At 39.8% G+C, this 18,583-nt stretch overlaps 1 protein-coding gene across 2 annotated transcripts in view; it reads left to right on the plus strand.

Annotated features, from left to right (window-relative positions):
* Positions 1-18,583, plus strand: part of LOC122548937 (ALS2 C-terminal-like protein) — a 102,592-nt gene that overhangs the window by 24,289 nt on the left and 59,720 nt on the right. The window contains exons 5-8 of one of the 2 annotated variants that reach the window (XM_043687923.1): positions 8,009-8,195; positions 8,705-8,791; positions 15,002-15,167; positions 18,155-18,283. In XM_043687923.1, the coding sequence (XP_043543858.1) occupies positions 8,009-8,195; positions 8,705-8,791; positions 15,002-15,167; positions 18,155-18,283 (569 nt within the window). The remainder of the gene's footprint in view (positions 1-8,008; positions 8,196-8,704; positions 8,792-15,001; positions 15,168-18,154; positions 18,284-18,583) is intronic. The other variant, XM_043687924.1, reaches the window with a different exon arrangement.

Here is an 18,583-nt window from a genome sequence, read left to right on the forward strand (position 1 = left end):
GGGTTAGGTAAATGGGAGGGAGTTGGGCTGAGGGGAAGGTAGCTGAGAGTGCAATAGGTGAATGAAGGTGGGGATAATGGTGATAGGTTAGAGAGGAGGGTAGGGCGGATAAGTGGGAAGCAAGATGGATAGGTAGGACAGGTCATGAGGATGGTGTCGAGTTGGAAGGTTGGAACTGGGGTAAGATGGGATGAGGGGAAATTAGGAAACTGTTGAAATCCATATTGATACCGTGGGGTTGGAGGATCCCAAGGCAGAAAATGGAGGAATGTACTGAATTTCATTACCACCCAGCATCTAATTCTTTGTGTAATTATAAATAAAGGTCTTTCTCCATTATGCAAAATGTGGAAACCCTTGGTCATTATGCTAAGACCAGTACCATCACAAAATCGCAGGACGATTCTCAAACTTTTCTCCATTCCCAGGTGCAAGACGTTAACCAAAGCTGTATCATCTGCAAACACGAGGGCCAAACAATTGATACTTTCTTCATTAAAACTCATAAAAACACCCGACCTTGTATCTTTGAGGGTGGACCAGTGGGTCCAATGTGTTATTGAATAAAAGAGGGAGTAGGGAATCACTTCGTTTGACCCCTCTAGCAATTTTAATAAAATCCATTTTACAATTATGGCCCCCAATTGCTGTAGTATTATTTGGATATACATTTGTAATTAATTGAATAAATTGTTTCGGTATGGCCACCCTTTGCAAAGCTTTAAAAATAAACTTATGACCCACTGAGTCAAAAACTTTAGCTAAACCGAATAAAAACAAGGTCTTTCTTATTTCTTTTTGCTCCCTTAATGATGTTCTCTAGGATAGCAATATTTTCATTGCAGCCAGAAGATGCACTATGATCTTGGAGAGATCCTTCTGTCTAAAATTTCGCTATACTACCTCATTAAGCCTTTGCACTATGATCTTGGAGAAGAGGTAAAGTAAAATGTGTCCCATCGTTGTAGGCCTCCATTTGTCAGTGTCTTTCAAGCTGACTTTGTCCTCAGTTTTGGAATGCTATTTGTTTGCTAAAAGCATCTACCTGGGTTAATGACCATAGGTTTCAGTGTCTATTTTGGGTTTTGTTTGATGTGGTGGATGACCACCCTGCTGAATGAAAGGAGCTTCCCAGTTGAGCTCTCCTCTTTCTGGAAAACCCTTATGAAAACAAAATAAATCTGAGTGACTAGAAAAATCGAGGATTTTGTGGTTCCTAGGTAAACTGCATTTGTAAAGATCTCAGAGACAACTGCGTCAGTTTAGTGCCCTCCAGCTATACATGCTAAAACACTAACCAATTGAACATTTTACATCTTACCCTTGTCTTCAGGAACTATTCGCCATTTGCTTAAAGTTTTTCCTTTCCAAAGCGCATCCCTGTAGAGAGAAGGATCCATATTTTCCTGGTGTGATGGGTTGTGTTTTTGTTTGTTTTCAGGTCATTTTGTAAGATTGAAATTAATTCTTTTCATATTTCAAAGTGTTAATTAGCTTTGCATCTTTGCCAGATAAGTCTTATTTTCCCCTAGCATTGTTGTTTGTTAAAGAAATCTAGTTCACCGATCTTTTTTATTTTATATCTAATTAAACTAAAATATGTAATTAGCCATATCTGTAACTGTTTAAAGCATTTAAATTCATGTGGTGGTCAATGGAATAGTAAGATCACTGAAAGATATGGAGTACTCCACCAGTCTCAGTCACCCTGACACATGGTGTTATAGATGGAATTGAGCTGTCTTTATTAGTGAGATTTGAATTGGGTTCTACATAATTTGGAATCCAAGGTTTTAAGCAGTCTCGTATTTGTCTCAGACCGAGACCAAGGAATGGGATGGAGTTGATGGTTTGGATTGAGGATTGAAGATGATGTTTTTGCCTTACCAATGTTTAGCTGGATAAAGTTTTGTCTCATGAAAGACAGAATGGATAAGCAGCCTGACAACAAATATTCTGTGTGTAGAATTAGTGAAAGGGGAACACTGATATCCTGGAGTGTGCTCAGACATTGCCAATGTCTGAAAATGGTACAACTAGCAAAAAAACTAGATTCCTCCATCTTGAATTAAGGTAATTGTGAAGAAAGATTGTTAAAGAGAGCACATGATTCAGAAAAATCTGGAAACCATGAATGTGACTTAAGGGACAAATTGGAAAATTTAGAAAGAATATCAGGATGTTTGTTACAATAGATATAGAAACAAAGTCTTGGAGTTATTTTAGAAATAGATTGATCTGATCATTAAGGACCTGTAGAATTTTTAAAATTGCATATGGACTAAGCTTTCTTGACCCAAATGATCTTTTCAGATTGGGGGAAGCACATATCTAATGGGTAGAGTATTCCCAGTGTCTGAATGATGTGGGCAATGGCAAGAGAGCTGTGAGGATACAATGAGAATGAGAATATTATATTCTCAATGGCAAGATAAAGAGTCCAATTTTCCCTTTAAAGTTTCAAAATCACTAGATGAGAATCTCATTAGTGAGTGGCAAAGGCACCATTTTCATACAGAAACTTCTCATTATTATGGAGTCCTATGTCATTTCATGCAGGTTGCTTTTCCCCTGGATACTGCTAAGAAGCCAGACATCGCAATTCCCACCTTGAAAGTCAGTAGTTACTTTGCGGCTGCAGGTTGCTGGTGTCTTTTCCAGGGTTCCACCTTGGCCAGTATTCTCCACCATCTTGCAGCATGCTCATTGGGGAGTGACCAGTTCCATCCTGCATCCATTGGCAAAGCACCAGCGTCACCATATTGTCATAGCACATGTTGGCCTCACTTTGGAGCTCACTGGCACATTACATTGCAATGCTGCTGCAAGGCCACTTTGTACGCAGGGATAGACACCCATGTCATACATTTGAATAGGGTACATCTCAGGACACTTAGCTTACTTTCTTAGCACGCACTTTTCACTCTCAGCATCTCTGACATAATTTGCCTCTTTGAGGTTTGCACTTAACACAGTTTCTCAGCAGTTCCACCTTGCCTTTTAGCACAGACAAAAAGCCTGAGAGTTTGTCCAGCAAGCCAGCACCAAATAACCAAGGGATGGGGTGGACATGTTGCTGTACAGCATCATGCTATATCCATGTCATACCTACTGCATGTCTCAGCAGGACATGTAGCAAACACACATGGCCACTTCTGAGAATCTAAGGGAAGTAGTCCTTAGTCCGGTTAAAAGGGGATAACAGTTTGTCAATGTATGCTGCCACAGTCAGACAAGGGCATGTCTGATCTCATTGACCAAAGTCTGTTAGGCACTTGATCAGGATCTGTGTCCTTACAGTCCATGATTTGGGTCAGTCACAGTCAGTCCTGCAGGATGAATGAAGCCAGTTTGAGAGTTACTGGTAAGTCAGTTAGGGAACAATGTAGACATCAGTCAAGGGTCTGGCCAGTCCTCAGTCAGGAGCAGTGGTGAGCTGTCCCAAGTGAGTGAAGGGCAGAGAGTGAAAAGGGTTAGGAGTTTGGAGTTTGGGATAGATATCAATCATTGAGAATCGACGTTTCGGGCATGAGCCCTTCTTCAGGAATCATGCCCGAAACGTCGATTCTCCTGCTCCTTGGATGCTGCCTGACCTGCTGCGCTTTTTCAGCAACACATTTTCAGCTCTGATCTCCAGCATCTGCAGTCCTCACTTTCTCCCATATCAATCATTGAGGCAAGATGCTGCTTGTATCAATAGGGTGGTAATCCTGGAGGGTTGGTGGGAGATGGAGTTGTGGAGTTAATGTGTGAGAGGTGTAGAGAGAAGATGGTGGCACTTACACTCATGAAGTGGTAAAGGTCATTAACCTTCCTGTGGCATTGCTGCGCGATTCTCTGAGACATGGATACTGCACTGATCCAGATCGCTGCTCCAGATAGACTGTTGACTTGGTCTCCCCTGGTGGTCCTAGATAATAAAGGACAGCCCACCTCTTCTCCATCCCATCCACTAGGTCACTGATGACAAAGAAGGGTGTCAAGCTTGCCCACCTCAGCCATATTGTTTGGAATTACAAACCAAATTACTAAGGGCATTTTCTGATTTAGTGATTGAAATGGTGTACATTTGGGGTTTAAAAATGGCACTTGTGGCCTGAAGGCTGTGAAGTCGTGACACCAGTTTGGGTTCTTGCCTGTGCTGAATGCAAGATTTTGCAAGGAGTGATGCTGTGGAGGACAACACCCAGCTCATCAAGTGAGCGGTGGAAAATTGCATGAGAAACATTGCCTCAGCTCAGAGAAAACTCTTCCACAGAATTCCCTGAAATTGACACTTAAAAGGGCAAATTCAGCCCATTTTGCAGATGGAACCTTCATAAAACTGATCTGGACATGTTTGCAGAGTTACAAATTTAATCTGAGTCGATCCCTCGTATCGCCATTGCAATGTCACCAAATCCATCCCATCTGAACATAAGATTAGCACATTGGTGATGTAACACATCTTTGTCATTTGTGTCTGAGCTACATATAGTTATAAAGTGGAGGTTGACCCCTCTCTGCAAACTGAAACTGAAACACCCAAAGAGGAGCACTTCGCCATATAATCTGTAAAAATAGTATGAAAAGTGGTGTAACCTGCTCTTTGGCAACTTCTAGTGGTTAAATAAAATTAATCCCTGACACTCCCTTTAAAGTTTTTGTTGCAAACGTTTCGTCCCCCTGGCTAGGCGACATCATCAGTGCTTGGGAGCCTCCTGCGAAGCGCTTCTTTGATGTTTCCTCCGGTGTTTATAGTGGTCTGTCCCTGCCGCTTCGGGTTGTCAGTTTCAGCTGTCCGCTGTAATGGTTGGTATATTGGGTCCAGGTCGATGTGTTTGTTGATGGAATTTGTGGATGAATGCCATGCCTCTAACGCAGGAGGCTCCCAAGCACTGATGATGTCGCCTAGCCAGGGGACGAAACGTTTGCAACAAAAACTTCCAGCTCGGCGAACAGAACCACAACAACGAGCACCCGAGCTACAAATCTTCGCACAAACTTTGAACTCCCTTTAAAATCAAAAAGTAACAATTTATTTATCTGACTCTAACAGTGAACTTATTAACTAAACTATTAACAAACTGAATAAATCCCTTCTAAATACTAACTATTCCTGAATAAAACAAAATTCTACTGGTATGTTGTTCCAATTAATAGAAATCCTACTCCTATATAAAAAATATAGAATTTAATCTCTTGAAATTACAGCCAGGTTACATGTCTTCCTGAATGTTTTGTGTCTTTTGTCAGGCACACCTCCTCCTATTCCCTCAGGAATGCTTTTTTCCATTGTTTCTTCATCATTGATACCATTAGCATTTGGATGGTGCTTTTTAAAATTCATAGATGACTGTGAGATCCAATTTCTCTCTTGAGAGGTGAGAGCTGTTAACTCTGGCAGGTGACAGTTAGCTCTGGGGTCTTTGTCCAGCTGGCCCTTTCTTTTATACCCTTGATGACATTTAATAATTTGCCGTAGGATTGGTCCTATGATGTCAAAATCATCAGATATAAATTCAATAGGTTTTTGGTGTCTACATGCCTGGTTCAAATTGTTTGGCTAAATTCAAAACCCTGTTGTCTTGGTAAAATCTGTTGCTTGGATTGCTAACTGTGTGGCCTTTTGATACAAATATTTTAGTTCAGACTCTCTGTGCCCTTGCAAACCCAAGCTGCTGCTCACAGACATCCATTTTAATCTCTAAATACAGAAAATAAATCACAGAAAGCATCCCCCCCAGCATTTTACAATTTTACCCACACCAAATTCTAACTTCTGGTCTCCCAATCTACAATCACGCTACCCAACTTCATAACAGTTTGTTACTAGAATGTATTTTTGGGTTCGACGAGGAAGTAAGCATTTGGAAAAATTATTGGACTGAAAGCATCCATATGCATTTAGGAATGTTATGTCATGTCTAAGTAACAACATTTTCTTTTAAACTTATGCAATCTATTTGACAGGATCTGATTCATGTTGTGTCCAAAGGATAAGTACAGTACTGGGGCCTTAACTTTTCACTACATTTAGTTGTAGCCTTCTTGAAGTTCATTGAGGCATAGAGGGCTTTATATCCAAAGATCCCCCTCCAATCTTCCAAACTCCTGTGAAAAAGGCCCAGTTAATTGAATTTCTCTTTGTATGACAATTCTGTCATCCTAGGAATCAGTCTGGTGAACCTTCATCGCACTCATATGCTAAGTAGGGTGGCACAGTGGCTCAGTACTGTTGCCTCACAGCACCAGGGACCTGGGTTCAATTCCTGCCTCAGGCAACTGTCCGTGTGGAGTTTGCACGTTCACCCTCTGTCTGAGTGGGTTTTTTCCAGATGGTCTGGTTTCCTCCCACAGTCCAAAGGTATACAGGTTAGGTGAATTGGCCATGCTAAATTGCCTGTAGTGTTAGGTGCATTAGTCAAAGGGGAATGGTTCTGGGTGGGTTGCTCTTTGGAGGATCGGTGTGGACTTGTTGGGCTGAAGGGCCTGTTTCCACACTGTGTGGAATTTAACCTAATTCTTAGGTCAAGTGACCACAGTTGCACACAACACTGCAGGGTGGTCTCAAATTGTACAACAGCAATAAGACTTATTTATTCTTATACTCAAGCTGTCTTACAATGAAGGCCAAAATATCATTTGTCTATTTTATTGTTACTGCATCTGCATGCTTACTTTCAGGGACTGATATGTAAGGATCCTTTGTATATTAACCATTCCTAATTGATCACTATTTAAATAATTTTCAACCATTCTGTTTCTCATACTGATGTGGACACCTTAATATTTAGCTATGTTCGACTGCATCTATCATGCATTTGCCCACTCATTCAACGTGTTCAAATCACCCTGAAACCTCTGTATATCCTGCTCACCACTCTCAATCCCAATTAGTTTTGTCACCAATAAATTTGGAAATATGAAATTTGATTTCCTGATTCATAACATTGATAAATAATGGGAATAACTGGGTGCCCAAGCACTGAATGTCATCATCTTTCACTCCCAAAATAGTCCACTTCTTCTAACTCTTTGTTACCTAACTGCTAACCAATTCTCAGTCCATGCTGAATATTATCTTCAATTCCAAGTGTTTTTTTGCACACTAATTCTTTTGTGGCATTTAATGAAAAGCTTTCTGAAAATCCAAATATTCCGTCTCTGCTTGTTCTTCCTCATCTTGCCAAGCTATTTTCCTTTTTCAGTAAGATGTTTGATCACTTTGGCTCTTCTGGGATTGAGCAATGTTCACAGGGAGTGATCGTCAGGCAGAACTGCCCATTGCATCTGAAGGTACCTTTCCGCTGCTTTGATTGTCTATCATTAAAATCAACACAGATCTGTTCCATTTAAGTTTTTGAAACATAAATGTAAATGGAACAGATCCATGCTGATTTTAACGATCAAATAAAGGCAGTGGAAAGGTAATTCTAGATGCTATACAAGAGAAATTCATAGCTAGTGGACAGTTGAAATTTTACACACTGCTACTAAATTCACTCGGGTTTGAATGTATTCGCTCGTATGTGTAATTAACGAGCACAGTGTTAAAATAATGGGTCTCCTATTTAAGAAGATGATGAGCAATTTCTTAGAGGTTTGTTTGGAATTTGCTTCCGCAGCCAGCAGTGGATGCTAGGTCATTGAATATATTCAAGTTTTAGTTGGACAAAATTTTGATTGATAATGGACTTGAGGGTTTCAGGCAGCAGATAGGAAAGTGATGTTTACACCACAATTACGTCAGTCATCATTTTGTTGATTGAAATAGGCTCCAAGGACAAATGGTCTTCTCTTATTTTTGTTCTTTAGTTCTTATCTGGAACTGGCTCAGCTATAAATTTATCTTGGGTATAAGAACAAAACAGGAGATATTGAATTGTTGACCTGATGTATACTCTTTGTGGTGTTCAGTAGCACTGATGCCAGTTAGACAGCTCAGCTGACTGGTACAGCATCTACTAGTCTAACACTCGACCTCATTTATGTAGACGTCAGTAAGAACAGTGTTTCTTTTCTTCAGAAACATCTGATCAAAAGAACCGGCCACAGTTGAAAGAGGCTCTCCTTGTCTTGGAGGAGAGTCTGGAGGCTCTCTACATTGAATCGGAAGAACACTGCTTGCATCTCGCTGATACTTTGGACACATTGACCCGAAAAGAGCTCTATTTACTCGTAAATACACAACGGCTCAAGGAAGTTTACATTCGGTAAGCAAGTCAGCTAATGGTTACAAGTGCCTTGCAGATGGAGATTATTAAAGGTTTAGAGACAATTTTTGAAATGATCAAAACTGGGTTTAACCAGTTGGCTATCCTAACTATCGTGGCACTGGACAATTAACAGGAAGATTCAAATGTCAACTCCTGATATGGTAACATTGCTTCCAATAAGTCTGGTATTTGACAGGTTGGCAGCAGAAACATTGCCTTTAGAGATGAGAACCTTCCATGTTTAATTGGTATGACCCACTATTGAGGGCTTAAGTTTTAGTCACAAATGGAAGCAGATGTGGAGGAGTGACGAAGGGAATGTGATATGCAAATTTTCATCATTGGCCAGTGTGACAGTTCTGTGGCTCCATGTCAGTCCTCTTCTCCATTCAGCACTCACCTGTTGACTTTGGACTCTCACACTCTGCCATCCTATTCTCCTCTCAGCTACTTCCTGAGGTCCAGGTTATGTTTTCTCTCCCTTGAGTAATTGTTTCTCTTTTCAGGTACTTTACAGCGTTCACGAACTATGTTGTTCTCTGTGGCTTTGAACACATTGCGAAACAAACAAGGTACGAGTTCAGGGGAAAACGGTAGGTGCCATTGATAGAGTTTCAATGACTTCATAATTGTAAATATTGAATGTTCATTGACTCTAATTGCCATTTTTCACTTTTTCTCTGAAGTTGTGTCCTTGAAGCTTCGGAATAACAGTGGAAAATGGATAGTTAGTAGCAATTGCAGATCAGATGCAACCCCTAATTAGACAAATGATACATTTTTCCCCCACTTTTCAATATAATCCTTAACAAACTGTTCATCATTGTTACTAGCTCCAAATAAACTGATACCTTTAAAAAAAGAACATTTCATAGTAACCTGGAATTAACATTGGACAGTTAAGGAGCACGTGATTAATATGGTAAATGACAGAAAAGGTGCTCATTATTAACTTCCCATTACAGTCATTGTAATGTCACTTGTTTATAACACCTGATTTTTTAATTTAAAGGTTAAGGCATTGCTGGCTGGGCCAGTAAGTATTACCCCTCCCTAGTGTCCCTAGAGAAGGTGAAGGTGAGCTGACTTCTTGAATTGCTGCAGTCCGCATGAAGTAGGTCGACCCACAGTTTTTCATTATAGAGGGAATTCCATGATTTCGGCCATGTAATGCTGAAGGAAGGGCAATATATTTCCAAGTCAGGATAATGAGTGGCTTTCAGTGAACCTTCCAGGTGGTGGTGTTCATTTGGGCTTCTAAATGGAACTGGTGATTATTTGGAAGTGCTATTTTCAATTCTCCAATTCAAAACCATTATGCCTTTGGATTGTTCCAAACCTGGCTCATGATGGTTCCTTAGGAAGGTAAGAACGCACCAAGAACAGACATGATTTCAATCCCGTATAAAAGTGGTTAATTGTTAAACCGCAGCCCAACAGTCATACAATACCTGGCACTAGCCTGGTAAGCCTTTGCTGCTCTTCTGCTTGGCAAATATATCTTTTCTTCGGTAGGGAGATCAGAATTTGATGCAATTCTTCAGATGCAGTCTCACCCAGGCCCTATATAATAGCAGTAACTCTAAACCTGTTGCAACAAAGTCAGATATCGAATTGCTTTTGCTACACCCTTTCGTTTACTTTTATTGGTGCACCAGGCCACCCAGATCTCTTTGTACATCTACATTTGCTACCGTATCCTCATTTAAATAATAGTCTGCCTTTCTGTTTTTCACATTGAAGTGTTTAAATTCACATTTATTCACATTATATTCCATCTGCCATGTGTTTGCCCACACATTCAACTTGTCTGGATCACTCTGAATCCTCCTTACATCTTCCACAACTCCCAATCGTAATTAGTTCTGTGTTATCAGTAAACTTGGAAGTATTGCATTTGATTTCTCATCCAAGTCATTTATATATATTGTGAATAGTTGGGGCCCAAGCATAGATCCCTGTAGTACACCTGCCACCCAAAAAGAATTCTTTTATTTCCCCTCTCTGTTTGGTCTGTCAACCAGTTCTCAATTCAAGCCAGTACATTAGCCAATCCTGAATGCATTTAATTTTGCCCACTAGCTTGTTGTATGGGACCTTATCAAATTTGCATTCTCATACTTCAGTAGATTTGTTAAGAATGACTTCCTTCCATAAACCCATGTTGACTTTATCTAATCCCATTAATGCTTTCCAAGTGTTCTGTTATCTTTCAACATAGATATTTAACAGTTCCCCCACTACTGATGTCAGGCTAACTGATCTGTAAGTGTCTCCCTTTTTTTCAAAAGCATGGGCTCACTTTTGTCATCCTCTAACCTATAGAAACTGCTCCAGAGTCTATGAAGTTTGGAAGAAGACCACCAATGCATCCAATATTTCCAGGGTCACTTCCTTTAGTATTCTCTGGGATGCTGACTATCAGGCCGTGGGGATTTGTCAGCCTTGAACCTCATTTATTCCTCAACCACCATTATTTTTACTACTACTGGTTTTCTTCAATTCAACCCCGAATTAACATGTAATGTAAAATAATTGTTCAAATATAAATAGTACCATACGTCATCATGTAAAGTCATACTTTGTTTTATAATGCTCCTGAGACCTTCGGGATCTTTTGTTACAAAAAGTCACTGCATAAATATAAGTTCCTGTATTAACCAAGATGGATATGACAGCTTAGTGTATATAATACTGATTAATGATCCAGAAGTCATCAAATATTTTAAGTATGCTAAACATCTATGTTAAAAGATAACAGAACACTTGGAAAGCATTGGCAGCATCGGTAAGGAGAGAAAAGAGCTGACGTTTAGAATCTAACTGACCTTTTGTTAAAAGGTCAAGGGGTCAGTTAGACTTGAAACGTCAGCTCTTTTCTCTCCTTACAGATGCTGCCAGACCTGCTGAGATTTTCCAGCATTTTCTCTTTTGGTTTCAGATTCCAGCATCTGCAGTAACTTGCTTTTATACTTGGAAAGCATTAATGGGATTGGATAAAGTCAACATGGATTTATGGATGGAAGTCATTCTTAACAAATCCACTGAAGTATGAGAATACAACAAGTGGAATAGATAAAGAAGAGCCAGTGGATATGGTGTATTTGGATTTCAAGACAAATTTTGATAAGGTCCCACAAAACAAGTTCATGGGCAAAATTAACCATTCAAATAAGTTAGCATGGCAATGATCCTCTGGAAGAAGAAGTAACAAGGCATTAGAGTACTTGAATGGCAGGTCACTGGGAAGCTCACAGGCATCTTGGGATGCTTATCCACTGCTGCCTGAAGGAAGCAAAAGAGGTTAATAAGGCAGTTAAGGCATATGGGACACGACTTTATCGGTCGTCGCATAGATTATTACAGTAGGGAGGTTACATTGGAGCTGTACAAAACTTTGATGAAACTACAGTGGGAGTACTGTGTGGAGTTCTGGTAGCCACACTGTAAGAAGGATGTGCTTGCACTGGAGGAGGTGCAGAGGAAATTCAGCAGAATGTTGGACTGGAGAATTTTAGAGAGAGGCTGGATAGAGTCAGGTTAACAGAGAGAGAGGCAAGGACAGAGTGGATAGAAAGCAGCCGGCCAAAATGTAGTTGAAGGGTTACTAACAAGAGGGCATAACTTTAAGGTGAAAGGCAGGAGGTTTAGAGGGGATTTGAGGAAATTATTTTTCATCCAGAGGGTGGAAGGAATCTGAAGCTCACTGCGTGGGAGAGCTGTAGAGATGGGAATTCTTAATCCTTTTGATAGAGGTTGTTACAAAGTTGCCAAGGAAACAGAAAGCCCACAACCACAACCAAGAAATTAAAGTCCCAGCAGCCATGGCAAGTCTAAATCAAAACTTGAAGCTGGAAATCAAAAGCAACAATGGGAACAGTCTAGCTTTCAGGGATCTGCTGAGTGTTGAATGTCTAGTTTCAGTTTTTATTTGTGTAGAAAGAAAGCATATCTGAAACAAATATATAAAAGGTACATGGATAAGCACCTGAAATGTCATACTTTTTAAAGCTATGAACCAAGTGCTAGAAAGTGAGACTAGTGTAGATTTGATGGGCCAAAAGGCCTCTATTGTGCTACATGACTCAATGGTAGAGCACCAGATTCTCAATTTTATATATTAAAAGTAAAGCTGGGTCAATACTCTAAGAGGGAAGAGTGAGAGCGAGGACGATGAAGCAACCTTGGGTGAATCCTTGAGTTATGCCAAAGGCAGGATTTTGGGTTAGGAAATAAACTGGCTGCAGTTTGGTAAAAGTGGAAATGAACAAAATCAGCTGTATCTGACAACTGTAGCAGTAGGGTTGAATGAGGAAAAGGTAGTGAGCTGGATCAAAAGAGAAGTAAAGGGAATGAGCAGACAACAGATAAATATTTTTGTGACAATGGTTTGTCTCATTTTGGTCCTAAGTTAATTTGACTAGATCTGTAGTAAACATGTACACAGAACTGGATTAGTGGTGCTGGAAGAGCACAGCAGTTCAGGCAGCATCGGAGGAGCAGTAAACATGTACGCAGAACTGTATGATGATGAAATCTAACAGCTTTAGGATAGAAGGGAATCCAATTTATTGAGAAGATGCGTAATGCCTTAAAATTTTGTTTTGTAATTCTGAAAGAACAATACTTCCTCTCCTCCATTTCCTCTCTTATCCACATTAGTGCAATTTCATGCAAACAATGATGTGGTCAGCAAGTTCAATGGAACTAGAAATTAATTGCCACTGATTTTCTGTTCACACTCAAGACTTCAAAGAACCATTGCAATTTTTGTTGTTTTTCCAGTTTGTTTTTATGATGGGAGGGTTTTGGGCTATGGGAAATTGGCCTTTGTGTAAATTTCTTTTCACCTACACCCTGGTCATTATTTCAATAGTTTGCCACCTTTTAGGATGAAATGCCATTTTAAAGGCTGGCAGCTTAAAAAAGAAAGGGCCAGAGTTTTGCCAAGTTAGGCCTACTTGGAAACCCTTTAAAAAATGTCATCTTGGACCTGAATACAGAATGAATGAGTAACCTTCATACTGAATTAGAATGCATAGCTAGGACACATGATTAGAACAAAATAGAGTGCTTTGAGAGCTGAATTATCTAGGCTGTTGAGTCATTGGCAGCTCTGACTATCTGAACTCATCAATCTAAATCAGGGGTAGGGATAGTGGCATTGTGATGTATTAATTCAGAGGCTCTGGCTAATTCAGAAGAGTTCAAATCCCCACTAGAACTGTTAGTGTAGAATTAAATAATAAATCATTCATATAAAGTTACTGATGATGGTGACCATGGCATCTGTCATTAATTGATGTAAAACTCTATCTGGTTCACTATAGGTTTAGAGAAGAATATCTGCTGTTCTTACCGGATCTGGCCTACCTTTGTCTCCAGACCCACCCTAAACTGTTGGCTAAATTGCTTAGCAATCAATTTTGGATGAGCAAGAAATGCTGGCCTTGTCAATGATCCAATGCATGAAAGAGTAAAGAAGCAACATTCACAACGTTTATTGACACAGTTTTAAGTGGCTTTTATGTGAAGCTTTAAAAGTCTGGATGACCAAAAGTTTTATTGGACTGTAGTGTGCTTTAAAGATTGTGATTTTAACACAGTGGAAAGATAAATGATTTCCTTTTTAAAACTTTTGTTTTCACATATACAGCTGTTGCTTATATTGCTTCATTACTTATTTATTGTGTACAATGGATGAATGGGATGGGCAGTTACAGGAAGACTGCAACAACTTGCTTTGGCATCAAGAGGGCATGAAGGGTAGGAGCAGGGAGCATATCTTGGCCTGGGGCACCATGTTGGATGCTTAAGGGGATTGTGTGTGCATGAGAGAGAGAGAGAGAGAGAGTGACAAAGGCTACAAGATGAGTTCCCACACACAGAGCTGGGACTTTTGAATGGCTCGCCTCTACGGCCGGAAGCTCCTGTGGGGCTTTCCAAACTCTTTTTGGGATCGGATGGTCTGACATCAGCCAGCTCCCAACACCCTACAATGATGAGCTAATGTCTGGAGTCAGTATTTCCTGAAGAGGCAAGAGGAGCTGACAAATTTCCAATCTCCTGTTACTCACCTCAAGAATGAAAACTTGGCCCAGTGTGTCTAATAAAGTAGCCCTTTATTGTGTCTGACTAGGTAAGCCATGCTGCCTTGGGTTATTACATTTTTGATGTTGTGGTGCTCTCTTAGAAACAATTGAACATCTATTTGAAGCTCAAGCTCCATTTGATGTCCATTGATAAGAATGATGGAAAATCTGATGAATTATGTTTCTCTGAGCATCATTTCTACCTTCTGCTATAAAATCTTCATGGCCATAACAAATGTGTGAGCACACAAACCATGCTCTGCCCACCTAAGTGATATCAGAAAGCTGGCATAATTGAGAGTCCTGTTTGTAATAATGTGCCTGTGAATTTTGCTTTTATCTGCAGTGTATTATAAATGGACTGGAGCTTATAGACACAAAGGGCTGTGCACAATCTCTGTCTACCTCCTGACAAGTATTATCCTTGACATGATGCTCAGATTTCCTGGAATAATTTAAAAGGAGTCAAATAGCACCAGATGGGACTGAATTGTTCCAGTATTATCTGTTATGAACTGTACTTTTTATAGGGAGTCTAATACTGAAGTCAACTGGCAGAGTGCAAGGGCAGGGCAATGAGGAAAAACCTCATTAATGCAAAGCATTCTGGTCTTGATAGTTTTATGTGAATTACCAAACCATCACAATGTCTGTAATTATTAAAAATATACTTTTTTTCTCCCCCTCCTCTAATCATTGAAATAAATGCAGTGATTATTGGAAAAAGAACAAGAAAAGTTTGAAAGGATTTCACCTCGATTTGTCCACAAATGCTTCGCTGTCTGTGAGCCTTCACAGAGTCTTCCACGAGCCCATACGTCTCCAGGTCCAGAAATACATCGATGTGCTCAGGAAACTCAGCTGGGGCTTGCAAAAGGTCTGTTACATCAAAGAGTAACTTTGATCAAAAAGGATATGACAAAAAACATGTGTATGTGCTGTGTATCAAGAAATGCCACGGATAACCAAGTAGTTCTGAAATTCCGTGGGGCTCCTCATGGTTACAACAGGACCAGAAAATTACTGTGGAGAAGGGATTTTCCCTAAGGATTACTCTGGACACCAAGAGAATCCTCATAATTCCCAGTGGCATTGAGCATGATTCTTTGAGTAAAGACTAACTTTACATCTTCACTGCTATTGTACACAATCCCACAGACTAAATATATTCAACTCCATTCTTGGAGTCGAGTTCCCAAATCATCTAGTATTATTTAATAGATTTTCAATAGATTGAAGACTTTCATTTTTGCTGTGAAATTCTAACTCTCGAATCTATTGAACTAAATCTTCCATTATTCCTATACACCAAGCAACTAAACAGCTTAAGCTGACTATAAGGACTGACTACCTTGGAAAAGGCAGAGGCCTTAAAATTACACAGGGTAACCTCTTGTAGAGCAATCTTGGATCTGTGTGCTTTTTAGTATAATTTATGGTTGCAGATGACACGAAAGTAGGTGGAAGACAAGTGATTAGATTGAATGCCTTTTCCCCATATCGCTGCACATCATTACTATCCAAAAAACATTTAATGCCATCTTGACTATCTCAATTGAAACTGCCTCCGCCACATTTCCAGGTGTTGCATTTCCTGCCCTAACTACTTGCTGCGTGAAAAGGTTCTTTAGCACATCACCCTTACTTTGTTTGGACAACATTTTAAGTCTATGGACTCTCATTGTTGTTACACATGTGAAAGAAACAGCATAGCCCTATCAGTTCGTTCTAGCCTGCTCATGATTTTGAAAATCTCTATCAGATCTCATCTCGATTGTCATCTCTCCAAGGACAGCAGTCCAAAATGCTTTATTTTCAAAGCTGAAGTTTCCTCAAACTACTCTTCTGCGCTCTCTCCAATGTGTTCTAATGTTTCCTTTAATGTGGCACCAATAACTGTAGACAATATTGTAGCAGGGGTCTAACAAATGTTTTGTACAAATTCAACATCACCTCCTTGCCTTTGTATTCTCAGTCTCTATTAATAAACCTGAAATTAAAAACATGCTTTATTTACTACTCTGTCCACCTGTCCTGCCACCTTCAAAGATCTGTGTATATATACACTCAGGTCTCTCTGTTCCTCCATTCTGTTTAGAATTGTACGTCCTATTTGAATTGTCTCTCAATGTTCTTCTGAAGTATGTCTCTTCACACTTCTCTGCTTTGAATCTCAACTGCCAATTATTTGCCAACTTGTCAATGTCTTTTGGAGTTCCACACTATCTTCCTCAGTTTACACTTCTTGCGAGATTTGTCTCACTTGCAAACTTTGAAATTGACTACTCACACAAATCCAGGTCATTAATATATGTCAGGAAAAGTAAGGCTCCCAGTAATGACCCCCGGCTCCTCCTCTCTAAATCTCATCCAACCTGAAAGACTGTTATGCTCTATTTTGTATTCCTCAGCTGAACTCAAATGTGGGAAAAGTGGGATTATGTACTTGCACAGGAAAAAATGGAGGAGCTGGATGTTATTTAAATGGAGAGTTTGCAGAAAGCTGAAGCCCCCAGACGAATTTAGGGATTTTTGCACATAAATCAGGAAAGAAAAACTAGCATTCAAGTTTAACAGGTATTAGGGAAAGCAGATGGAATGTTGGCCTTTATTTCAAAGGGAATTGAATATATAAATTGTTAAGTCTTGCTAAAACTGTACAAGACACTACTTAGAGCACACTGAGAAGACTCTGAACAGTTTTTTCCCGTTATCTAAGGAAGGAAATATTAGCATTGGTAAAGTCCTGAAAAGATTCACGAGGATGATTCTGGGTATGGAAGACATGTCTTATGAAGAGAGGCTGAATAGGTTCTACTCAATGGTATTAAGAAAAGTGAGAGGTGATCTTAATAAAATATATGTTTCTTAAGATGTTTGACAGATGTGAGGAGGCTGTTTCACCTTGTGGGAGGATCTAGCAGCAGATGATACAATTTCAGAGTGAGGGCTTCCAGATTAAAGTCAGAAATGAGGAGGAATTTCTTCCCTCAGTGTAATAAATCTGTGGAATTCTTTACCACAGACGACTGTAGAGTCTGGACTGTTAATTGTATTCAAGACTGAAAGGCAGAATTTAAACAAGTAAGGGAGTCAATGGAGAAAAGGCAGGAAAATGGAGTTGAGGATTGTCAGAAATGCCATGATCTGATTGGATGGCAGAACGAACGGGAAGGTCAAACGAACTGGCTTCTGCTCCTATGTATTATGAACATCTGGATAGGAATAATGTGATCAATGATAGTCAGCATGGTTTTGTGAAGGGCAAGTCGTGCCTCACAAACCTTATTGAATATAAAGGCAGTGGTGGACTCTCCCTCATTATGGGCATTTAAGCGGGCATTGGATAGGCATATGGAGGATAGTGGGCTAGTGTAGGTTAGGTGGGCTTGGATCGGCGCAACATCGAGGGCCGAAGGGCCTGTACTGCGCTGTATTCTTCTATGTTCTTCTATGTTCTATTACAGTCTTATGAATGTTACAGGCAATGAAATGCTGTCCAATTGAAAAATGTGAAATTGGTTGTAAAATACTATAGTCCAACAGTACTCTAAGTGAGGAATAAACTCTGAAAAAACCTTAGCATTTCAATTTACATTATAGAACCACAGGCAGTGAATTAGATCGCTTAAAGTTCTTGGGAAGAGCAGTTATTAATTTTCCCATTTTCTGATGTCAAGAGAGGTGAATATCTCTATCTACAATTTGACATTAAAATTTTTAGAAATTTAGAGCCACTTCTAACATATCACTCAGTAAGAATACGGAGGAGATTTATAAATGGCAACATAACAAGGTAGAGAGAGTAACAAGTTAGAAATTCAGTTTAAATTATTTTAGGAATTTCTTTTCTGTCATTTCCAGAATCCAGAGACAAAGCACATTACTGATGCACTTGCAACCTTTATAGATCTGGACAAATGGATCCGTCAGTCTCTGGATGTGGCAACTTTGACCAAGATTCTGTGGAACTCACTTGGAAGCAAATTAACAGTGAGTAGGGAGCAAATTATGTTCAACGCTCCTCTTTTAAAAAATGTTTTCAGCAACTTCATTAATTCAGACACGAATTAAAGGCTTAACATTAAGTATTTCCTTATTCATTCAGGGAAAGCAGGCTTCCCTGTTTCAGTCAGTATTTAGTGCTCACCTCTGGTTGCCCTTGAGAAGGTGGTGGTGAGCTGCCTTCTTGAACCCGCTGCAGTGCATTTAGTGTGAGTACACCCACAATGCTGTTAGGAAGGGAGTTTCAGGATTTTGACCTAGCAACATTGATTACATTTCCAAGTCAGG

This window comes from Chiloscyllium plagiosum, chromosome 4 (genome assembly GCF_004010195.1).
Source record: "Chiloscyllium plagiosum isolate BGI_BamShark_2017 chromosome 4, ASM401019v2, whole genome shotgun sequence".
NCBI lineage: Eukaryota > Metazoa > Chordata > Chondrichthyes > Orectolobiformes > Hemiscylliidae > Chiloscyllium > Chiloscyllium plagiosum.